At 59.1% G+C, this 23,774-nt stretch overlaps 1 protein-coding gene across 2 annotated transcripts in view; it reads left to right on the top strand.

The window, feature by feature from the left end:
• Nucleotides 1-442: 442 nt before the first annotated feature.
• The window catches only part of CLCN7 (chloride channel, voltage-sensitive 7), a 26,790-nt gene continuing 3,458 nt past the window's right edge, over nt 443-23,774 (top strand). The window contains exons 1-19 of one of the 2 annotated variants that reach the window (XM_014936685.1): nt 443-644; nt 7,883-7,954; nt 9,177-9,248; nt 9,473-9,538; nt 10,181-10,313; nt 10,645-10,754; nt 11,490-11,570; nt 12,152-12,214; nt 12,754-12,837; nt 13,010-13,103; nt 15,704-15,768; nt 16,223-16,339; nt 16,685-16,739; nt 17,292-17,352; nt 18,409-18,547; nt 18,639-18,732; nt 20,309-20,478; nt 20,819-20,870; nt 21,688-21,815. In XM_014936685.1, the coding sequence (XP_014792171.1) occupies nt 507-644; nt 7,883-7,954; nt 9,177-9,248; nt 9,473-9,538; nt 10,181-10,313; nt 10,645-10,754; nt 11,490-11,570; nt 12,152-12,214; nt 12,754-12,837; nt 13,010-13,103; nt 15,704-15,768; nt 16,223-16,339; nt 16,685-16,739; nt 17,292-17,352; nt 18,409-18,547; nt 18,639-18,732; nt 20,309-20,478; nt 20,819-20,870; nt 21,688-21,815 (1,794 nt within the window). In that variant the 5' untranslated portion in view covers nt 443-506. Of the gene's footprint in view, nt 645-7,882; nt 7,955-9,176; nt 9,249-9,472; nt 9,539-10,180; nt 10,314-10,644; nt 10,755-11,489; nt 11,571-12,151; nt 12,215-12,753; nt 12,838-13,009; nt 13,104-13,538; nt 13,604-15,703; nt 15,769-16,222; nt 16,340-16,684; nt 16,740-17,291; nt 17,353-18,408; nt 18,548-18,638; nt 18,733-20,308; nt 20,479-20,818; nt 20,871-21,687; nt 21,816-23,774 lie in introns of both variants that reach the window. The other variant, XM_014936684.1, reaches the window with a different exon arrangement.

The following is a 23,774-nucleotide window of genomic DNA, read 5'->3' as shown; positions in this document are numbered from 1 at the left end:
AGTCCCAGAGCCAGGAGGTGGTCGGCTCCTGTCACCAGAGGATGTACAACCCCGTAATTCCTATTAAAATGTCTGGTTTGGAGGAAACTGCTTTATTTCTGGTCTCGCTCCTCACCGTAAGGCTCAGTGCCGTGTCCAGCCGGGCGGGAGCTGGCGTGACCCCAGCCTGTCCCCTGCCACCCCGGCTGCCACTGACTCACAGCCGGGGGAAGCTGTAGCACGGAAAAGCCCGTGACCGGGAGGGAGTGAGCCAGCGGTGCCGCAGCCCCTGTGTCCCGTGTGCCCGTTCCCGCACCGGGCGGGGGGTGCTGCTCGGTCGGGCTTTGGGCCGCTCCGGGGGATTGGAGTGGGAGGGGGGCCTGCAGGCCGGACTACAACTCCCATGGTGCCGTGCGGGGCGGGACGGCCCCCGCCGGCCGCCGTAGCGGTCACGTGAGGGGCGGTGGTCACATGACCGGCCGGTGAGGCAGGGGGCCGGCGGAGGTGCGCTGCCGCCGCTGCCCCGCATGGCCAACGTCGCCAAGAAGGTGTCGTGGTCCGGTCGCGACCGTGACGACGACGAGGACGAGGAGGAAGAGCGGGCGGGGGAGACCACCCCCTTGCTCAACGGCACGGGCCCCGGGGCGGCGGGCGGCGCCCGGCAGGTGAGGACCGGCACTGGTCCGGCTGGGGTACGGGTACCAAGAGCGGGGGGGGCACCGGTGCATCGGGAGGGGGGTACCGGCACACTGTAGGGATGGTCTGCACCGTCCCGGGCCTCCCTGCGCTGAGAGCGGGCCGGGGGTTGGGGTCGTATCTGCCTCTTCCGTGGCGTTTAACCGTGTCCGCTGCCCCGGGGCTGGGAGGGGGCTGTCGGGACTCTCCTCCCGGAGCTGCCCCGAGGGCAGGTTGGGGCCTCTCCGGGCTCCCCCAAACCGGGCAAAGCGTAACCCAACAGGCTCCGGTGCGGGGAGAAGCCGGGAGGGAGCCGTGGCCGGGGCACGCCGCCCTCGGGTCACACGTGGAGGGGGATGGGGGGGGGGAAAAACCGAGCGTGGGGGTTGACTCACCGCCCCCGCTCCCCCCCGTCTCGCCATCACGAGGTGCCAGCTCACGGCGATGCCGGTGCCCTGCCGGGACCCTGCGTGCACTCCCGCCCGTTCCTCAGCCGCGGGTGTGGGCGGGACGGTCCCTGCCGGCAGGACCCGGCGCTGAGCGGGGGCTGCTCCCGCCCGCCGGGGCTGCCCGCTTCGTTTTGATGAAAAAACGTTGTTCTTTGAGAGAGCCCCGTGCCCGACACGCTGCTGCTGCCGCCCAAACCAACAGGTTGGGCTCGAATGCCAGGGTGTCCAGCGTTGCCGTGGCCATCGTGCCGTAGGCACAGAACTACGCTGGTGAAAAGCAAGAGCAGGGTGGGCTGCATTACAGCCAGGCCGATTCCTTCTTGCAAATAAATTTTGGGTAATTAATTGCAGAGAAACTTCTCTCCGGCGCACCTGGAGGCTGTTACTTGGGCAGTCTGCTCCCAAGTCCCCTCCACACATGGAGCACCCCGAGGAGCTCGGCGCCTGTTACGGAGTGAAGCCGTGGCCAGGCGAGGGCCATGGGCTGGGGGGGATGTCAGGCTGGGGGGGGATGTCAGGCTGGGTCCCCGGGGCTCTCCTGTGCCAGCACCCAGTGGGAGAGGGGCTGCCTCCCGGTGACATCCTCGAATTTCCTACGAAGAGTTTGCTGGGAGACTTGAGCTTGGACAGGGAGGAGCGGTGCCAGCCTTTGGCAGCTGTTGGCAGGGGCGTCTCGCCAAGCGTGATTCTGTGCTGCCCTGCTCCTGGGCAAGTCAGAACAGCCAGCTAATTAGTGGGAAGTGCAGGGTTCGTTAGGCTGGAAGTGCCTAGCGTGGCGCTACGGGAGCGGGGCATGGCGGCTGAAGGAGTCTCCTGTGCCTTTACGGGGGTTCTGGTGTGAAAATAAAAATAATCTTCCTAGCTGGTAGAGCAGGACCCGGGTATTTACAGCATGGGTTGTCTTTAAAAACCATGTGGTGAATTCTGTGAGTCCAAAAGGTGTTAAAACAGGGATTAGCCATGTCTCGTGGCTGCGGGTCAGTTAGAAAAGGGTTTCCTGGTGGCTCAGAAGAAGTGTCTGAGCCTCCCCTATGGCAGGGGCAGTTGGTGGTGGAGATCCAGCCCTGCCAATCTGATTTATTGTCACTGATTTATTGTCCTTCACAGCACGGACAGCTGAGGTCCCAGCTGGTGACGAGGTTCTGTGTGGCATTTTCCTCAGCAAAGGAGAAGAGCCCTATGGCAGGGGCAGTTGGTGGTGGAGATCCAGCCCTGCCAATCTGATTTATTGTCCTTCACGGCACAGACAGCTGAGGTCCCAGCTGGTGACGAGGTTCTGTGTGGCGTTTTCCTCAGCAAAGGAGAAGAGCGAGTTCCTTGCTGGAGCTCCAGATCACATGTGCCCCTGGCAGTGGTGGCTGGGTTGTCACCGTAGCACTGGGGTTGCCTTTCAGTGTGGGGAAGCTGCTTGTCTCCCTCGGACGGTCCCACCCGGTGACCAAGATGCTATATAGTCATCTAGATTGAAAAGTGAAGGTGGGACAGCTTTGGCAGAGAAACGAAAAGGCTGGAGCTGCTTAGCTCGCAGGAGACTTGAATTGGGGTCATGGTAACACGATGAAAATGTCCCCAGCAGAGCTTCTTCCTTTTCTCACATGTTTGTTTGATGGAAATGAAAGTGATCTGAAAGTGACAAAAGGAAACACGGGTCTGTAGTTCTCTGACTGCCACCAGAGACTGAGATCCAGAGCTCGTGGGCGGGAGGTGAGGAGGGGCTGGGTAAATGCACCCATGATGGGGGTGCTACAGGGCTGTTCCCGAGGTTTTCTCCGGTTTTGGGGCCGGATGAGGGCTGCTCCAGAGCCCTCATTCTCTCACCAAGGCTTTCCAGTGTCGCGAGTACATCGAGAAACAAGAGGCAGCCAGCCATGGGCTGCCCTGTTCCTGTGTTCTTGAGTCAGGTGTGTTGGTTCTCTGGCTGAAAAGTGGCTGGACAATTTGAGTAAGAGCAGCCAATTTCTATCATTAGGCATTTTTCCAAATAAGAGTGCTTCTCCTTTGCTACTCGTTGAGGATGTGCTCTGTGTTTGTGCTAAAATGCCTTGACTTCGGGATTGGTGTCATGCTCACGCTTTAGGAGGTGCCTGGAACAGGGGGTGTGGGCAAGGGGGTCACCAAAATATGGACCAGGCTGCTGCTCCTCCTGAATCCCTGCGTGCTTATTCTGCATCTCTACATGTTGTCAGTCTTGTTTTCTTTAATTTCAAGTAACAGGGTATAAAATGCAGCCTCCATGGCCAGGTGAGGATGCCGGAGGGCTGCTGCGCTCCCTGCAATCGGAAAATCTTGTTGGGGGGGGGTGAATGGGGGAGGGAGGGAGAAAAAGAGAAGTCTGCTGGGTGAGCCCTTGTTCCTGGTGATGGGTTCCAGGTCACACATCCCCTGGGTACCAGCAGAGAGGGTGCCCTCTTGTTTTCTTTAATTTCAAGTAACAGGGTGTAAAATGCAGCCTCCGTGGCCGGGTGAGGATGCCGGAGGGTGCTGGGTGAGCCCTTGTTCCTGGTGATGGGCTCCAGGTCACGCGTCCCCTGGGTACCAGCAGAGAGGGTGCCTGTCCCTGCCTGGAGCTGGCCTCCACCCCCTGGGTGGTGGCAGGAGCTTTCCCCAGGCAGAGGGGGTTTGGTGAGTCTGGTCCCTTCTGCCGGGTGCTGTTGGGGACCACGGTGGCTCTTTAACCTTGTGCTGCCCCTCTGCAGAGGGGACACATGGGACGAGATGCCTGGAGAAAGGCAGGTGGGCCAGGACAGCGTCTCCCAGCCTCGTGCAGGTGAGGGTCCAGGAGCAGCCATGCCCTGGAGTGAAGGCTGGAAGGAAAATCTTAGCTGAATGGTGACACCATGGGGAGAGTCTGGATGCTTTCTCCCCAGGTATGGCCCTGGAGGTGAGGAGCTTTGTTCTCTCCTGGTGTGGTGTGTTTCGGGGATGACGGCTCCTTGGTTTGAAGCCCATTGCAGCCATGCGTGTGTGTCAGAGGAGGAGGGGGATTTCAAAAGCCCCACAGCTCTATCTTCCCCCTATTTTGCTGTGCCTTCCCCTGTGGGAAGGGGAATTGGCTTTACCACCCGGTGACATGACACAGCCTCGCAGCCTGGAGCTGCTCTTCCCACCTGACCAGGCACTGAGGGCTCCTCGGCAGAGCGTGGAGGGGCCAAGAGGGGGCTGGAAATCCTTTTCCTTCTCTCCTGCTGCTTCTGCAATCCTGCCGTGGGATCCCGATGCAGTCTGTGCCGCGCTTTATCTGACTGATAACAGAAAGCCATGTGCTTCCAGTTTGTTAGCGAGCAGCAAGACGGTGATAAGGGGCAACATATGGGGGGGGTGATGAACAGAGAAGGGGTCTCAGGAGGTCTGTAGCCCAGCCCCTGCTAAGAGCAGATTCCTTGGACCAGATCGCTCAGGGCCATGTCCAGTGGAGATTTGGGTGTCTCCACGGACAGAGACCCTCGCTGGCCCTGGGTTCAGTGTGTCATCACCCTCGGGGTGAACATTTATCTCTGCTGTCTGAGCAGAAGTTCCCTTGCTGCAGCTCATCTGCTGCTTCTTGTCCCATCAATGCGAAGCTGCAAGGAAAGTCGGGGCCCATCTTCTCTGTATTCTCTTCTTAGATGTCTGGAGGTGGCAAGAAGATCTCCCTGAGAAGCACGAGCTTCTCCTCGTATGTCTTAACACATGCTCCAGCCCCTAACTGTCTTGCTGGACTCCCTCCTGTGTCTCCGTGCCTTTCTTGTCCCAGGGTGCCCAAACTGGACACCAAGTCCCGGGTGTGCTATTCAGGTGCCAGGTGAGGCATGGGATCCCTTCCCCAGACCTGGCTGTGGTCTTGCACCACCCAGGAGGTGGTCGACCACCTCCACCAGCTCCTCTTCAACCCATCCATGACCTCGCTGCAAGGCTTTTTCAGCAAAGTTCCTTTCTGACCTCTGGAGCACATCCATCCCAGGCACAGGGCTTTGTATTTGCCTCTGTTGAATCTCAGGGGCTTCCCTGCAGCCTGGTGGGATCCCTCTGGGGAGCAGCCCTGCCCACCAGCGAAGATATTAAGCAGTTTTGGTCCAGATCTAGGCTCCAAACACCTCTTTGCAGCGCTCGGGATGGGTAAGGAATTAGCTTTTCCACCCAAACAGGGTGAGTGCTGAGGGCTGGGTGCTGTGTGCCGCTGCTGGAGGCAGGCTCAGCTGGCTTGAGGGCCTCTCCTGGGGCAGGGGAGGTGTTAACCCATCTGTGTCCTCTGGGTTTTGGCAGCAGTGCCTGTTGTTGTGTGGAGATAATCGTACAGCGGTCACACCGACATCATATGTACCCGGCACCAGCGGCTGTTTTGGCCTGAGACTGGAAAACACGCGGAGGAGAGTAGCACTCCCCGTGTGCTGGGTGAATCTTCCAGCTGTGCACAAACAACCTTCTGTCTTGGCTCCTGGCTGCCTGAACCCTCTCGGTCCCGCTTATAAATTTGAGTGTTGATGGAAGTAGCTTTTTCCTGTCCTCCCGGCGTGTGATCCCTGTGCTGGGTGAGGCAGGAGCCAGCCCTCCCTCGGCCAGTTTGGATGCCAGGACTTAAGGGGAGGGGGGGACATATTAAAAACACACTGCTTGTCTAATGAAGCTCAGCTTCGGGTTCAACTGCAGCTCCTTTCCCTTCGTCTGTGCTTGGGTCCTGCTGCCCCCCTTATCCCTTGGGATCCCTGGCCTGGTTGCTTGCTCCATAGGGCAGGGGTGTGGTGGGGGGTGTCACCCGTTCAGCCATGTTTGGTCTTTCTGCAGACCCCCATGGCTAGCAGAGGGTTTCCCTGAAGGGCTGGTCCTGTCTGAGTTCTTGATGCTGAGGCTGAGCCCGGGTGTGAGCAGGGGAGGTGACATGAGTGACCATTTCCATCTCGTTGTCTTGATCTTTCCCTGGATGTGTGGCATCTAACGGGAGCCTTAGATCTTGGGTGGAGGGAGGTTCCAGTGCAAGGTCTCAGCTTTGTGCCTCGCAGGGTTTCAGGGTGAGGACTATGTCCTTTCCCCTGCTCCAGGATGGCGGGGACATGCCTGAGTCCCCCACCTGCCACCAAAGCTGCTGGGCACCAGCTGTCACCAAGACGGGCTGTTCCTTCCTCCAGCTCCTGACTCTGTAAGCTCCCATCCGTGTCCCCTGGTGGAAGTGACAACTTTGGGTGTGCAGGAACCCGTGCTGGTCTGCTCTGATTGTTGGGAAAAGGGTCCACCTGGATCCTTTCCATGGGGGTTGTGGAGCCATTACGGACCAGAACCAAAGCCCAGGCTGGTCTCACCAATCCAAACATGGCTGCACGGAGCGCTTTGTGCTCGGCCCCTCCTGTGGGCTCAGGCTGCTGGGGACAGACAAAAGGGCACCCAAGAGGGTTTGAGAAGTTGGGGCAAAACCCGCCTGCAGGTCAGGGAGCGAATGAGAATGTGGAGCAGACGGAGAAATGGGAAAATAGGTCAGGCTGCGAGCACAAAGGGATATTCTTCGTCTGCGGTGACGTGCGCCGCTCCGGCCTGCACGTTCCAGAAGGGATCGGGGGGGATTAAAGCAGCAGGGGCTGGGGGTGGGATTTGCCGGCAGAGAGGGACTGCTGTGCCAGGGCCCTGCTGTCGCTCGCCATCCCTCTTTCCTTCTCCAGTCCCTTTGCCTGGCAGCTGGGGAGGGGTGAGGCTCCGGAGGGGGAGATCTTCATGTTGAGAAACGGCGTTTGGGCTGTGTTTGGTCACGGTGCTGCTTGCACCCTTGTGCATTCCTGTGTTACACAACGGCGGAGGGGTGATGGTAGCTTGCCTCCTTCTGCCGGGTCCCCTCCCGGCTAGAGACTGGCTTGGCCACAGCCCCAGCCCTTCACTTCACCCTCCCAGCGATGAGAGTTACCCCAAATAGACCAAAAACTCCCGTCTTGTGCAATCACGCTGCCAGTAACAAGCCCGAGTGGTCACTAGCGAAAGGAGAACCTGCTCCTCTGGAGGGGGATGCAAATGCTCCTTCCCAGCATCGCGCCGGGGCCAGCTCGGAGAGGCACCAGTGTCCCCGAGGCTGCACAGGAGCAACGTGCCCCACTCCCTCTTGTGTGCCCTGGCTGGCAGCCTGGATGCTCCGGTCCCAGCAGCTCGGAGGGAGATGAACGTGCCGATGTGCTCGTCTCCCTGGCTGGGAACCATTCCCGTGGAGCTGCTGGCAGAGCCAAACGTGCCCTCAGCCATCCTTTCTGGGCGTGCAAGCTGAGGGACGGCCCCGGCACGTCTTGGAGATGGTGCTTTTTCTCTGGGGGTTGTGGATCTGTCCCTCCCCAGCTCTAGGGGTGTGAGAAACGTGCTGCTCGGCACGGGTTTGCTGGCCACACGGCTGCTGTGTTGGGGTGCCACATTCCCCACGTGGTGGCTGCCGGTCCTGAACGAGCTGCTGCTGGCTGGCACCTTCCCTGGGACAGGTTGGAGCATCTTGCCCGAACCCCAGCAGACTGCCGCTGCCTCGTGCTCCCCTCAGGGTGGTGGGTCCCCAGCTCTGTGTGTCCTCCCAGAGCAGTCCTCTGCGGGTGCTGCTCTTTGGGGGGGCTCTCAGAGGCAGGCAGAGCTCGGTGAGGGACACAGCATGAGCACTCGTGTCCTTGCTCCTTCCTTCTCCCAAGGCTTGTGGTGTGGGTTTGGTTTTGGTGTTGGTTTTTTTGGTGGTTTTTTTTGTGGTTGGACTCGATGATCTCAAAGGTCCCTTCCAACCATGAATATTCTGTCTGTGATTCTGTCTGTCTGTGGTGCGTTTGGGAATTGACCCCATTCTCCCTTCTCAGCTCACTCCTTCCTCCTTCCTGCGCATCGGGCAGCTGAGCAATGTGGACCTCAACGAGGATATCCGTGAGCTGGTGAGTGGCACAGAAAGGGGCCCGCCGTTACAAAGACCCCTTTCCTTCTTCTACTAACAGCACTAAGGGCTGCTTTTCTTTCTCCCTCTCACATCCTGCTTGTCCCCTGAGGGCTGTAGCACTGGGTGACCTTTGTGGTGTGAGTAGCCAGCTGCTGCTCTCCTTGACCATGGTTGCTTCCTTGTAGCCACAGCGTTGGCCCAAGGGCATCATGGTCCCCTACCCCTCTCTGAGTGCCAGCACCAGCCTGCCGGCACAGGAACCTTCCTCCCAGGGGAGAAAATGTGGAATCCAGTAAAGGGAAGGGATTTCTTTCTTGTCGTGAGAGCTCCAAGCTGCTGCTCTTTGCTGCTACCCAGTGCGGAGGCAAGGGAGGGGACGTACAGTGGGGGGAGATGTCTCAGCCCTGGGGACAGGATTAGTGACAGACAGGACATCTTGAGAAAACTCTCAGTTTTCAAGTTATTCCCCCTCTGTGCACACCCGAGAAGCTTTTCTTCCCCAGATGCTCCTGCCTCAGCTCTGGAGCTGTAGGAAGAGCAAACGGGAAGAAGGCTTTTGCTAAATATTTCTTGTGGAATTGTTAAATGGGAAGAAATCCATCTTAATCCAGCACCTCGGAGGAAAGGCTGGGCTGGCTTTGGTCATACACCGGCCAGGGAGGGGCACAGGGTGCCGCTGCCCCGGGGGCCCCTCCGGCATCCTCGATAAATGCCCTAATTCGGAGCTGGGAACAGCTTGCACGGTCAAAGGCGTTTGGGAAACGGAATTTGGTTTCTGCCCAAAATCGCCAGCCTGCTTGAAATAGCTCCTTGCTTTCGGCCAAAGGAATTTCCTGCCGAGGTGAAAGGCTGCCCTCCGCCGGGGCACGGAGCCGCTCGGAGGCAGCGCTGGATCAACATGGCAGCGTGGTACCCGCTGGCTGGGCAAACCCTCCCTCTGCCCGTGGGGAATTGTCCCTCCCAGGGGTGGAGAGGCGGTGGGTGAGGGTGATGTGTGCCCCACGGCCTGTTCCAGCTGCCATAAATCCCATACCTCCACCAACCGGTGGAAAATCATCCCGGATCCTGGCCTGCCAGGCAGCTTGTGCTAAGGCTTGGGTCTCTCCAGTCCTCCCTGCCTCTCCTGAGTGTGAAAACCAGTGTTAAACCATCAGTTATGTGGTGGAGAGAAGGGTTGGACTCGGAGCTGGCCCTCCTCACCTCTGCGTTGCATCCCACAGGAGACGGAGCTCCCTCGGCAGCGTCCCAACGAGATCCCCCACAACGAGAAGCTCCTGTCGCTCAAGTACGAGGTAAGTACCCACCTCCCTCCCTGGGCTCTGCCCCCTGGGATGTAGTGGCCGAGGTACATGGGGCTCGAGGGGTTTCAGCGGGGAAGGAGTTGGCATCCAGGGAGGAAAAAGGTACAGGGGTGTAGAGGGGTTGGGGTGGGGGGGTGTCTGAGGCCAGCCCTCCCCAGCACAGGCATCTCTCCCCCTGTGCTGGATGGTAACAGCATCTCCCTTTCCCAAACTAGAGCTTGGACTATGACAACAGTGAAAACCAGCTGTTCCTGGAGGAGGAAAGGAGGATAAACCACACGGTGAGTCTCGCCATGACCCAAATGCCCACTGTGCCCACGGCTGGGATGGGCCAGGGAGGCTGTTCCCCCCTGCCCGGCTGCTGGGGGGCTTCTCCATGCCAGGGAAGGTCATGCCCAAAGCAATGCTTGAGCTGGGGTGGGTTTGTGGACACTGACCAGCTTGTGACGAGCTGTAAAACCTCAAGAGCAAGGACTCCAGTGTAGGATAGTTCAAATGAGAGCTAGCCTGGATGTGTATGGTGGCATTGCCAGGAGGCACAGGGCATATCCCCTACAGTCCCCCCAGAGCAGAGGGACTTCTAGAGTCATGGGATGCATCAGCCCCGGGGGCTTTGGGAGTCAGTGCTGCAGCAAGAAGCCCAACAGGAGGGGTCCAATGGAGGGAGGCGAGCTGGAAAAGCATGTCTGCTGTTAGGAGTCTCACAGAGGGGCAAGGATGCTGGCTTAAAATACGTAAATTGTGTCCATTCTTTGCAATCCTGGGTCAGCCAGTGTTGGTTTTTTCTGGGAAGCTCTCCTCGGAGCTGCCCAGGCTTAGACCCATGTTGGGGAAGGTGGCCACGTGGGCTGGAGTCCCCCCACAAAGTGCTGGCAGGGGCTGGACTGGGCGGTGATGGGATCTGATGGCTGTCTGTCCCTCAGGCTTTCCGGACGGTGGAGATCAAGCGCTGGGTCATCTGTGCCATGATCGGCATCCTCACCGGCCTCGTTGCCTGCTTCATCGACATCGTGGTGGAGAACCTGGCTGGGCTAAAGTACCGGGTGGTGAAGGACAGTATCCTCCCATGGAGCTGTGGCAACCAGCCAGTTGGGGGGGGTGGCATCTCTGCTCCTGGTGGCTGTGGAGGGGTGAGAGGGACTTGCCTGGCTTTGGTGGCACAGACCCTGCAGCCCAGGGTGCCGCCGAGTGCCCGGCTGCTCTGCGGTGCTGAGCTGGGACCAGGAGCTGCCATAACGGAGGAAGCTTCTCACAGAAGACCCGACTGCCCTAAGTGTGCAGGATCTGCTGTGCCACCGCAGCCCAAAAGGTGTTATAGTGACACTTTATCGCAGTGGGAGGGATGGTACCCAACTGATACTGGCCTTTCCTTGAGCCGCCTCCCCAGACATCGATAAGTTCACGGAGAAAGGGGGTCTGTCTTTCTCCCTCTTACTCTGGGCCACCCTGAATGCCAGCGTGGTGATGGTGGGCTCTGTGATCGTTGCTTTCATAGAGGTAAGAGGTTGGAAGTGGCCTGGGTGGGGTATCCCCGTGCCTCCTTCCCTGGCATGGGGGAAGCAGGATCGTGTCTCCAGGAAAACATGCCAGTTTGTGTGACAGCAAATATATTTCTGCAAAATTGGCTCTTGGTAGCCCCAGTTCCTCAGCGTTGGCTCCAGCTGTGCTGTCGAGTTTCTCCTGGGGTGTCAGAGGGCAGGACATGCTGCCCTTCATTGGCAGCTTGGGGCAGAGGGTGTGCTCCAGCCTGGGGCAGCTCTCACCAGCTTTGGCCCTGGCTTGGCCTCTCCACATTGGGCATATGTGAGTGGCTGCTGGTCGGTGCCTCGGGGACACTCTTGGGAGAACAAGCCAGAAACTGGGGCCAGTTACAGCTGAGAGAGGGTGATGGCTCCCCACGGGCCACTCTGAGTCAGCAGTGTCTTCCCTGTGGCTTTGCCCTTGCTCTCCCTGGCCACCAAGTGTAAACATTCTCCAGCACTGGGCCTCCCACTAAGGAAGTGGTGGGGATGCCCTGGTGTCCCCCAAGAACCCATCCAGCTCCTCCTCCCTGGCACATTTGCTCTTAGGACCAGTGGGTGTCTCCCTCAAGCCCACCTCCAGATAAGCTTTGCCCTCATCTCTGAGCCTCCCCGAGGGTGTGCTTGGTGTGCCCTGTGCTGAGGGATGGAGGTGAGGTGGCCAGCGTGTCCTCTAAGTGGCAGCCACTGATGCTCTCCCTGCTCCCCGCAGCCCGTTGCAGCTGGCAGTGGCATTCCCCAGATCAAATGCTATCTCAATGGTGTGAAGATCCCGCACGTTGTCCGTCTCAAGGTAGGAAGCAGGAGGTGGTGGGACGTGTGCCTTCTGCCCATGATGGGGACCGCTCTGCCGGGCTGAGCCAGGCACCTTGTGTCCTCGTGGGGTGGTCCCTGCCACACTGCCAGGCTCCATAGTTGTTCCCCCCAGTGTTCCCCCCCCCCCCGCCTACACCCTCCTTTCAGGGAGTTGCAGGGAGCGAGAAGGTCTCCCCTCAGCCTCCTTTTCTCCAGGCAGAACACCCCCAGCTCCCTCAGCCGCTCCTCATGAAACTTGTGCTCCAGACCCCTCACCAGCTCCGTTGCCCTTCTCTGGATACACTCCAGCCCCTCAGTGTCCCTCCTGTAGTGAGGGGCCCAAAAATGGACACAGTGTTTGAAGTGGGGCCTCACCAATACCCAGCACAGGGGGATGGTGGGATGGTCAGTACCCTGGCCAAGAAAGTTGGCCAACTCCATTGACACAATGGGGGGTGATGACAAGTTCCCTGGGGTTATTGGCTCCTGTCCCTGTGGCTGGCTGGGTCTGTGACTGCCACCATTGTGTCCCTCGTGTCACCCTTGTGATCTGCTGTGCCCATCATCTCTGTTTTGCAGACCCTGGTGATCAAAGTCTGCGGGGTCATCCTCTCAGTGGTCGGCGGCCTGGCCGTTGGGAAGGTGATGTACACAAACTGCTCTCCGGCATGCTCCTGGCGTGTTGGCAGGAGCCTGTCACCAACCCTGCACCAGGAACAGGGCACAGGTGGCCCTGTGGTGACATCCCAGTTCTACGGTGTGGTCTGCTGGCCAAGGTGACTGGTGTGGCCAGGCTTGGGGAGCCCCTGGGCCATGTGGTGCCAGTTCCCAGTGCCACCAAGTCAGCCTGTGTGTGGCTCATCTGAGGGCAGGAGAGCAGCAGCCTGTGGTTGTCCCTGCAAATGTTAGATGGGGGATGCTTGGTTGTCCTGTTGGGACCTTGCTAGCTTGCTGGGATCGAGGGTGAGCAAAGCAAGGCCCTGTTCTTGGTTGGAGGGGAGCAGTGGTGGGAACAGGAGGTGGCCACAGGAGTCACTCACTAGAACAAGGATTTAGGGGGGGAAATGGCAAGCTCTGCACATGGCGCTGGCCTACAGCTTCTTCAGGGCTGAGACCTGGTGAGCAGCAGGTGTCCCTGGGGTTCTTCCTTCTCTGGTCTGACTCCTCTCTGGTGTCCACAGGAAGGACCCATGATTCACTCTGGAGCGGTGATTGCTGCCGGGATCTCCCAGGGAAGATCCACGTCTTTAAAGCGAGACTTCAAGGTTGGTGCTGAGGGTCGGGGGGGGCTGTGCTGCAGGTTCCCCTCCTGTGCCCAAACCGGGCTGTTCCTCGGGGTGACGCTGGTGGCTTGAGACACAGAGTGTGCCATACATGGTCCCCCCTAAACTCATGCCTGTGGCCAGCCCTAAACCTGCATCCGCTTTGGTGTTTCAGATCTTCGAGTACTTCCGCAGAGACACGGAAAAGAGGGACTTTGTCTCAGCTGGAGCTGCTGCTGGTGTCTCGGCTGCCTTTGGTGCCCCCGTGGGTGCGTGTCTTGGCTCTCTGATGCTGAGCGGTGCCTGCACGTGGATCTCCTCAGGAGGTTGCTCCCAGTTGCACGGAGGCGGCTGCTGGGATGTGCCTGGGACGTGGCAGGAGCCTTCCCACACAGTGCCCAGCCCTGCTCCGAGCTGTCCTGCCCCTCCACGCAGGTCTTGGGAAGAGAGGAGGGGGGTTTATCCGTCTCGGATCCCAAATATTGCCTCCCTGGGAATGAGGAGGGCCGTAAAGGGGCTTCACTGCCATCGGGACATCACTGATGGCTGGGTGGGCTTGGCTGGTCCCTTTGCTGGAGCCTGTGAGGTCTGGGCCAGCGTTGGGCACGTGAATTGGGATGGATATGGGGGCCTTGGTGGGTGCTGTGAGCCAAGGGTCCATGGCGTGCGCCCCTCGTGAAGGTGTTTGTGTCTTGCATTTGCAGGGGGTGTCCTCTTCAGCTTGGAGGAAGGGGCTTCCTTCTGGAACCAGTTCCTGACGTGGAGAATCGTAAGTGCTGGAAAGGAGGAGCAGTGACTTGGGGGCCGCTGGCTCCGGCGTGAGGCATTGCCTTTCCCTGGACACTGCCAAGTCACTGCTAAACCATGTCCCTCAGCACCACAACATCTACCCATCTTTTAAACACCTTCAGGGATGATGACTCTACCACTTCCCTGGGCAGCTTGTTCCAAGGCTTTACAACACTTTTCAGTGACGAATTTTTTCCTAATACCCAATCTAAACCACCCCTGGTGCAACTTGGGGCCATTTCCTCTTGCTTATTAATTGGGAGAAGAGACCGATCCCCCCTGGCTACACCCTCCTTTCAGGGAGTTGGAGAGAGTGAGAAGGTCTCCCCTCAGCCTCCTTTTCTCCAGGCTGAACACCCCCAGCTCCCTCAGCCACTCCTCACAAGACTTGTGCTCCAGACTCCTCACCAGCTCCATTGCCCTTCTCTGGACGCACTCCAGCCCCTCAGTGTCCCTCCTGTAGTGAGGGGCCCAAAAATGGACACAGTGTTTGAAGTGGGGCCTCACCAATACCCAGCACAGGGGGATGGTCACTACCCTGGCCAAGAAAGTTGGCCAACTCCATTGACACGATGGGGGGTGACGACAAGTTCCTTGGGGTTATTGGCTCCTGTCCCTGTGGCTGGCTGGGTCTGTGTCCCTTGTGATCTGCTGTGCCCGTCGTCTCTGTTTTGCAGACCCTGGTGATCAAAGTCTGTGGGGTCATCCTCTCGGTGGTCGGCGGCCTGGCCGTTGGGAAGGTGAGGTACACAAACCGCTCTCCGGCACGCTCTTGGCATGTTGGCAGGAGCCTGTCACCAACCCTGCACCAGGAACAGGGCACGGGTGGCCCTGTGGTGACATCCCAGTTCTATGCTGTGGTCTGCTGGCCAAGGTGACTGGTGTAGCCACGCTTGGGGAGCCCCTGGGCCATGTGGTGCCAGTTCCCAGTGCCACCAAGTCAGCCTGTGTGTGGCTCATCTGAGGGCAGGAGAGCAGCAGCCTGTGGTTGTCCCTGCAAATGTTAGATGGGGGACGCCTGGGTGTCCTGTTGGGACCTTGCTAGCTTGCTGGGATTGAGGGTGGGCAAAGCAAGGCCCTGTCCCCTTGGTTGGAGGGGAGCAGTGGTGGGAACAGGAGGTGGCCACAGGAGTCACTCACTAGAACAAGGATTTAGGGGGGGAAATGGCAAGCTCTGCACATGGCGCTGGCCTACAGCTTCTTCAGGGCTGAGACCTGGTGAGCACCATTTGACCGTCCCCAACTGTCCCTGGGGTTCTTCCCTCTCCGGTCTGACCCCTCTCTCCTGCCCACAGGAAGGACCCATGATTCACTCTGGAGCGGTGATTGCTGCCGGGATCTCCCAGGGAAGATCCACGTCTTTAAAGCGAGACTTCAAGGTTGGTGCTGAGGGTCGGGGGGGGCTGTGCTGCAGGTTCCCCTCCTGTGCCCAAACCGGGCTGTTCCTCGGGGTCACGCTGGTGGCTTGGGACCATGTATGGCACACTCTGTGTCTCCCCTAAACTCATGCCTGTGTTCAGCCCTAAACCTGCCTTCACTTTGGTGTTTCAGATCTTCGAGTACTTCCGCAGAGACACGGAAAAGAGGGACTTTGTCTCGGCTGGAGCTGCTGCTGGTGTCTCAGCTGCCTTTGGTGCCCCCGTGGGTGCGTGTCTTGGCTCTCTGATGCTGAGCGGTGCCTGCACGTGGATCTCCTCAGGAGGTTGCTCCCAGTTGCACGGAGGCGGCTGCTGGGATGTGCCTGGGACGTGGCAGGAGCCTTCCCACACAGTGCCCAGCCCTGCTCCGAGCTGTCCTGCCCCTCCACGCAGGTCTTGGGAAGAGAGGAGGGGGGTTTATCCGTCTCAGATCCCAGATATTGCCTCCCTGGGATGGAAGAGGGCCTTGAAGGGGCTTCACTGCCATCGGGACATCACTGATGGCTGGGTGGGCTTGGCTGGTCCCTTTGCTGGAGCCTGTGAGGTCTGGGCCAGTGTTGGACACATGAACTGGGATGGATTTGGGTGCCTTGGTGGGTGCTGTGAGCCAAGGGTCCATGGTGTACACCCCTCATGAAGGTCTTTGTGTCTTGCATTTGCAGGGGGTGTCCTCTTCAGCTTGGAGGAAGGGGCTTCCTTCTGGAACCAGTTCCTGACGTGGAGAATCGTAAGTGCTGCAAAGGAGGAGCAGTGAATTGGGGGCCGCTGGCTCCGGCGTGAGGCATTGCCTTTCCCTGGGGCGCTGCAGCCCCAGGCCTCCTGCCATCCCTGTGCCAGCTGGGCACCTGTGTGTGACACATCCCAGGGAGCAGCATCCCAGCTCCCCTTCTGTGCCCTGGTCCTCAGCGTCTGAATTTGGACCTTGCTGAGCTCCATCTTGCTGGCAGCTCCTTTCCAATGGAGCTGCCTTGGGCTTTGCTCCAGGGCAATGGAGAGGCAAAAGGAGGAGAAAGCCCCTGGTCAGTGTAAGCTGCCACAGGGAACTTGTCCCCAGCACACCATGGGTACCAACCCCTACCCAGGGGTCTCGGGGAGGTGATTTGGGGTAGTGTGGGGGGCACATAGTGAGGGATTGGGGCTGGAGGCATCTGGCAGTGACTCTGGGCTCCATCTCCTTCCAGTTCTTTGCCTCCATGATCTCTACATTCACTCTGAACTCTGTCCTGAGTGTTTACCACGGCAATGCTTGGGATCTCTCCAGCCCTGGGCTCATCAACTTCGGCAGGTTCGATAACGAGGTATGGCACAGATATTCCCCATGTAGAGCTCTGGTGGGGGGGTTAGAAGCAGCCCACAGCAGCTTGGGGCCACCAGTCTGTCTTAAAACATCACCCAGGGGCTGAGGCAGGCTCTGCCCTAGCAGGCTGTGAGGTCTGGCCACATCCCAGCTCCACCAAGCCCAGCAGAAGGCTTTTTTGCAGCCACTGCTGGGTCTGGGGGCTGCACAGTGTCCAGGGAAGACCTTGGACCAGCTCTGGGAGCCACTTGCTGGCACAGGCTGGTGCTATCCCAGCAGACAGTGACCGACTGCGGGGCTGCAGATGGGCCAGGAGATCTGAAAGCCATTTCTTTCTTGCTTGCAGAAAATGGGATACACAATCCAGGAAATTCCTATCTTCATCTTTATGGGAGTGGTTGGTAAGAGAGTGCTGCTCTTTCAGTTTGATTAGTCTGAATAATTTCCTCTGTTCTCTGTCTGGGTCTAAAAAAGCTTTGGGATTCAGTTTCCTGGGGAGAGTGGGAAATCCATCAAACTCTGGAGCAGAAGCTGCTTGTGGGGTTTACACGGGGGCGAGAGCTGGATCCTGTCCTAACCCTGATACTTGGCAGCAAAGGCAAGCCCCTTTAATCCATGTGCTGCAAAGATTTGAGTGGGGTCACTCTATCCTGGTCCCAGGCAGCCCGTTTGGCTTTCAAATGAGCTGCCCCTGTCCCCACGGAGTTGGTCTGTCCCTCTCCTGCCTAATGCTAGTGCTGTGACACTGGTCCCCGGCCACCCCGTTACTGGTCCCGGGCTCCTCTTGGTGTCAGGTCCTGGCTGTCCCTGCAGGGACACAGCGTCCATGTGTCCTAGGGCTGCTGGTCATGCTGGGTGGCTTCTTGATGAGCTTTTCAGGTTCCTTGTGTCCTGGGCAGCCATAGCAGAGCCTGGGACCTGTGTGCTGAGCTTTTCCTCTTTTGCATTCACAGGCGGGATCCTCGGGGCCCTGTTCAATGCCCTCAATTACTGGTTAACGATGTTCCGGATCAGGTAAGAGCTCACGGGTAACTCGGGTGATTGACATGGGCTGGCTGGTACCTTCTGGGCTCCCTCAAAGCGGCGTCCCCAGCCAGAGCAACGCTGTAATCTCACACTTAGGGGATGTAGGGGATGACCTTGTAGAGTAGGGTAGATGGTTGGACTCGATGATCCCAAGGGTCTCTTCCAACCTAGACAATTCTATGATTAACGTGGGCAGCAGCACCCCTGGAAGCTGGGAGGCAGTGTCTGTCACTGCCTGCGGTCGAGCTGTGACCCACAGCATCCCACCATGGCTCTCGCCCTGCTCAGTGCTTCCCTTCATTGACTTGAGGGCCCAAAGAGGTGCAAAGGCTGGCCAGACCTGACTGTTCTGTGCTGCTGAGAGTAACAAAGAACAGGGAGAGCCCCTAAAGCCATCCGAGAGCCCGCTCTGGCATGGACAATACTTGTCACCAGCTTTTCAAACACCAGGACCAGCCTTGTGGCTTCAGGGAGGGACGACCTAGAACTAGAAGAGGGTAGATTTAGGTGAGATCTGGGGAAGAACTTTGCTGTGAGGGTGGTGAGAGCCTGGCCCAGATTGCCCCAAGAAGCTGTGGCTGCCCCATCCCTGGAGGGGTTCAAGGACAGGTTGGAGGGGGCTTGGAGCAACCTGGTGTGGTGGGAGGTGTCCCTGCCCAGGGCAGGGGGGGGCACTGGATGATCTTTAAGCTCACTTCCAACACAAAGCATTCTGTGATCTATGGCAGTGGAGCAGCTTCCAGGGCATCGCTCCTCTCAGACCTTCATGAGCCACAGCTTTCTGGGCTTGTCTCTGCTGTGTCCTCCCAGCCAGATCACACCAACCTTTCCATGGGAGCTGTGCCTGGCTCCGTGCAGGAGAAGTGGGCAGAGATGCCGGAGCTTGTGGGGCAAAGCTGCTTTTGCTGCTGGCCTCCTGCCCCAGGTCCCCATGACAGCTTTGCCAGAGGACGGAGCGCAGGACAGCCTGGCAGGGCTGGGGGAAGGGAGCAGAGGCAGCCCAGGTCCCTGGGTGCCACCCTGACTCCTCTGCTCCCTTCGCAGGTACATCCACCGGCCCTGCCTCCAGGTGGTGGAGGCCATGCTGGTGGCAGCGGTGACGGCGACTGTGGGGTTTGTCATGATTTACTGCTCGAGAGACTGCCAGCCCATCCAGGGGAGCACGGTGGCATATCCCCTGCAGGTAGGAGATGTGGGTCTGACCCGGGCAGCCTTGCCCACCACAGGGCAGCCGGGATCTGACACATCTAATTCTCACTTTTCATCCCCCTTAGCTTTTCTGCGCTGATGGAGAGTACAACTCCATGGCCACTGCCTTCTTCAACACACCTGAGAAGAGCGTTGTCAACCTCTTCCATGACCCTCCAGGTCTGTGCACCCAGTGAATGAGTCCTTGAACGTGAGCAGAGTGGGGCTGGACTTGCATGAGGTGGCCGACCTGTTCCCTGGCTAGGAGGAAGAGGAAATGGCCTCAAGTTGCACCAGGGGAGGTTTAGAATGGATATTAGGAAAAATTTCTTCACAGAAAGGGTTGTCAAGCATTGGAACAGGCTGCCCAGGGAAGCGGTGGAGTCACCATTCCTGGAGGTACCTAAAAGCCAGGCAGACATGGTGCTGAGGGACAGGGTTTAATGGGTTTGGCAGTGTTGGGTTAATGGTCGGTCTCGATGATCTTAAAGGTCCCTTCCAACCCAGACAATTCTGTGATTCTGTGATAGGAGAGGGTATGATGGGATCCAGCAAAGCACTGTGTCAGCTCCATTTCTGCGGTGGTGGAAGGAGGAGGGATGGATGCTGTGCCTGGTGGCACCTACAAGCTCGGCCAAAGGGCTGTGGTCTCAGGAGCCTGTGGAGGAGGACCTGGTTTTGTTTGTCCATGTTTGCAAGCTGTGGCTTCTGAGTTGCGTGGGAGCATGTCTGAGACTCGCTGGCTGTCTGAAATCCATCCTGGAAATGTCCCTGGCTGTTTTCTTAATTAGCAGGGCCTCTTGCCCCAGAATGACTTTACCTTCTGGGCAGGTTGCGGAGGTGGATCCTGGGGTTTGGGTTTGCTTTGAGAAATACAATTTGGCCTCCAGGTTCAAGCTCCCGTTTCCTTTGGACCTAATGTAATGACGGTGTGCCCTCTGCCTGCTGCTCTGAGTTTTGTGCCCAGCCGCATGTGGGCAGGGAGGAGATGGCTCCGAATTTCTAGACCCTCAGCCCAGAGAGAGCAGCTTGGCCCCCTGAAGCCATGTGATGACCGTTCCTATGTCTCGGGGAGGCTCCCTGCAGTTCTGGGTCCTCCCTGGCTCAGGGCTTTGGTCTGTTGACCTCTCTGTGAAGGGGAGGTTGTGAAGAACTCGTTTAAACTCGACTGAGCTGCTCAGCAATCCTAAAATAGCAGTGAGCTGAGTCCTGGGGACAGCAGGGTCTCGCTGTGGTGGCACAGCCCATGCTGTGGGGCACCTTGGGACTGGCCAGAGCCGCTGTGGGAGCTGTGGGACAGGAGGGGGGTTGCAGGACCTACTCTGAGCTGGTGGTAGGACCCTTGCTAGCTCACCAGCACCTCTGTCCTCCCGACCTTGTCCTCTGGTGCTGGTGGTCCCTCGGGGCTTTGAAGTTCGTCACGATGCCTCGCAGGAGGCTGGGAACTGCAGGGCTGGGAGGGGACGGGTCACCATGGGTCACGAGATGGAGGAAGAGGCACGTGCTGGGCTCAGTGAGATGGGAGGGCTTGGGGTGACACCGGCCAGCTGGTGGGTCCCCTGAGGGGGCAGAAACAACCTAAAGAGATGGTTTGAAAGGCTTGTGCTGCCGGGGAGGAAGGCACACCTGATGAGCTTTCACTGCTGGGGGTGTGTCACGAGGCTGCTGCTGTCTGTTCTCCCATGACCACAGCCCATCGTGATGTCCTCTGGGCTGCAGGACCACCACTGACTCTCCATTTTTCTCTCCACCCCAGGTTCCTACAACCCCATGACGCTGGGCATGTTCACCCTGATGTATTTCTTCCTGGCCTGTTGGACCTACGGCCTCACAGTGTCCGCGGGGGTCTTCATCCCCTCCCTGCTGATCGGCGCTGCCTGGGGAAGGCTCTTTGGCATCTCCCTCTCCTACCTGACCAAGGGCTCGGTGAGTCCGTGGTGGGAAGGGGTGCTGGGCAGGGGGAGCCGTGGCACCCAGCCCTCCTCCCTCACCGCTGGGCAGGCGGCACATGCCTGCAGTGTGTGTGGTGCTGGCAAAGAGCTTGGCACAGCGGTCTGGAGTGGGTTGGTTCCTCACTTGATGTCTTCCCGAGCTGTGTCTGAGCTTTCCCACGTCCTGACGAAGCCCTGCTGGCAGCTGGGCTGTGGCCTCAGGCACACTCCTCCCCGCTTCTGAGGAGGGTTTTGGGGCCAGGGCACTGCTCGCTATCTCTGGATGCCCTGGTGCCAGCAGCTGACTCGGCTTCTTCTCTCTCTCCTGTGCTCAGATCTGGGCTGACCCTGGGAAGTACGCCCTGATGGGAGCTGCCGCACAGCTGGGTGAGTTCCCCACAGCACAGTCTTGGCCACCTCCTGCTCATGTCGGGGTGCAGGTGGCATGGGAAATAAGGGGTCCCTGCTTCCCTGCAGCAGCTTCTTCCCCAGCTGAAGCCCAGCATGGCTGTTGGCTTCCTGACGAGCACGGTCAGCGCTGGGGCACCAGCCAGGGCTGGGCTTGTCCAGGGCACCCCCACCAATGTGGGTGGTTGTGTATTGCTGAGACCCCTGCCTGCAGTGTTGCCTCCAGCTCTGGGGGTCCCCCAACATCAGAAGGACATGGACCTGTTGGAGCAAGTCCAGAGGAGGCCGTAAAAATGATTAGAGGGTTGGAGCCCCTCTGCTGGGGGGCTGAGAGAGTTGGGGGGTTCAGCCTGGAGAAGAGAAGGCTCTGGGGAGACCTTGGAGCCCCTTCCAGTCCCTCAAGGGGCTCCAAGAAAGCTGGGGAGGGACTCTGGATGAGGGAGGGGAGCCCTAGGAGGAGGGGGAAGGGTTTGAGCCTGAAAGAGGGGAGATGGAGCTGAGATGTGGGGAAGAACTTGTTTGGTGTGAGGGTGGTGAGAGCCTGGCCCAGGTTGCCCTGAGAAGCTGTGGCTGCCCCATCCCTGGAGGGGTTGAAGGGCAGGTTGGAGGGGGCTTGGAGCAACGTGGTGTGGTGGGAGGTGTCCCTGCCCAGGGCAGGGCATGGCATTGGATGATCTTTAAGGTCCCTTCCAACTCTAACCATCCTACGTGCAGAGGCTGAGGGGCTTCGGATGCTTTGCTATTCCCTCACCCCATGTTTCCCTGCCCCACTAAACCTCTTGGGTGACTCTCACAGGTGGGATAGTGCGGATGACACTGAGTCTCACTGTCATCATGATGGAGGCAACGGGCAATGTCACCTATGGCTTCCCCATCATGCTGGTGCTGATGACGGCAAAGATTGTGGGAGACTACTTTGTGGAGGTGAGGGCTGGTGTGCTCACTGGGGGCTTGGGACCCGGTGAGAGGCTGTGGGTTGTGGGGGTGCTGGGGAGCTACGGGGGGTGCCAGGACAAGGGTGTGCTCCCTCTCAGATTGGAGCTGCTGCCTGGCTGTACCCCACGGCATCTCGTCAGGCTTCTCCTGACGGCTCGGCTGTTTGCTCTGAGTTTTGTGCCCAGCCGCATGTGGGCAGGGAGGAGATGGCTCCGAATTTCTAGACCCTCAGCCCAGAGAGAGCAGCTTGGCCCCCTGAAGCCATGTGATGACCGTTCCTATGTCTCGGGGAGGCTCCCTGCAGTTCTGGGTCCTCCCTGGCTCAGGGCTTTGGTCTGTTGACCTCTCTGTGAAGGGGAGGTTGTGAAGAACTCGTTTAAACTCGACTGAGCTGCTCAGCAATCCTAAAATAGCAGTGAGCTGAGTCCTGGGGACAGCAGGGTCTCGCTGTGGTGGCACAGCCCATGCTGTGGGGCACCTTGGGACTGGCCAGAGCCGCTGTGGGAGCTGTGGGACAGGAGGGGGGTTGCAGGACCTACTCTGAGCTGGTGGTAGGACCCTTGCTAGCTCACCAGCACCTCTGTCCTCCCGACCTTGTCCTCTGGTGCTGGTGGTCCCTCGGGGCTTTGAAGTTCGTCACGATGCCTCGCAGGAGGCTGGGAACTGCAGGGCTGGGAGGGGACGGGTCACCATGGGTCACGAGATGGAGGAAGAGGCACGTGCTGGGCTCAGTGAGATGGGAGGGCTTGGGGTGACACCGGCCAGCTGGTGGGTCCCCTGAGGGGGCAGAAACAACCTAAAGAGATGGTTTGAAAGGCTTGTGCTGCCGGGGAGGAAGGCACACCTGATGAGCTTTCACTGCTGGGGGTGTGTCACGAGGCTGCTGCTGTCTGTTCTCCCATGACCACAGCCCATCGTGATGTCCTCTGGGCTGCAGGACCACCACTGACTCTCCATTTTTCTCTCCACCCCAGGTTCCTACAACCCCATGACGCTGGGCATGTTCACCCTGATGTATTTCTTCCTGGCCTGTTGGACCTACGGCCTCACAGTGTCCGCGGGGGTCTTCATCCCCTCCCTGCTGATCGGCGCTGCCTGGGGAAGGCTCTTTGGCATCTCCCTCTCCTACCTGACCAAGGGCTCGGTGAGTCCGTGGTGGGAAGGGGTGCTGGGCAGGGGGAGCCGTGGCACCCAGCCCTCCTCCCTCACCGCTGGGCAGGCGGCAGTGTGCGTGGTGCTGGCAAAGAGCTTGGCACAGCGGTCTGGAGTGGGTTGGTTCCTCACTTGATATCTTCCCAAGCTGCGTCTGAGCTTTCCCATGTCCTGATGGAGCCCTGCTGGCAGCTGAGCTGTGGCCTCAGGCACACTCCTCCCTACCTCGGAGGAGGGTTTTGGGGCCAGGGCACTGCTCGCTATCTCTGGGTGCCCTGGTGCCAGCAGCTGACTCGGCTTCTTCTCTCTCCTGTGCTCAGATCTGGGCTGACCCTGGGAAGTACGCCCTGATGGGAGCTGCCGCACAGCTGGGTGAGTTCCCCACAGCACAGTCTTGGCCACCTCCTGCTCATGTCGGGGTGCAGGTGGCATGGGAAATAAGGGGTCCCTGCTTCCCTGCAGCAGCTTCTTCCCCAGCTGAAGCCCAGCATGGCTGTTGGCTTCCTGACGAGCACGGTCAGCGCTGGGGCACCAGCCAGGGCTGGGCTTGTCCAGGGCACCCCCACCAATGTGGGTGGTTGTGTATTGCTGAGACCCCTGCCTGCAGTGTTGCCTCCAGCTCTGGGGGTGCCCCAACATCAGAAGGACATGGACCTGTTGGAGCAAGTCCAGAGGAGGCCGTAAAAATGATTAGAGGGTTGGAGCCCCTCTGCTGGGGGGCTGAGAGAGTTGGGGGGTTCAGCCTGGAGAAGAGAAGGCTCTGGGGAGACCTTGGAGCCCCTTCCAGTCCCTCAA

This window comes from Calidris pugnax, unplaced genomic scaffold (assembly GCF_001431845.1).
Source record: "Calidris pugnax isolate Ruff unplaced genomic scaffold, ASM143184v1 scaffold17, whole genome shotgun sequence".
Taxonomy (NCBI): domain Eukaryota; kingdom Metazoa; phylum Chordata; class Aves; order Charadriiformes; family Scolopacidae; genus Calidris; species Calidris pugnax.
Note: the sequence above shows the minus strand (reverse complement) of the source record. Positions and strands in the feature narration are given on the sequence as shown.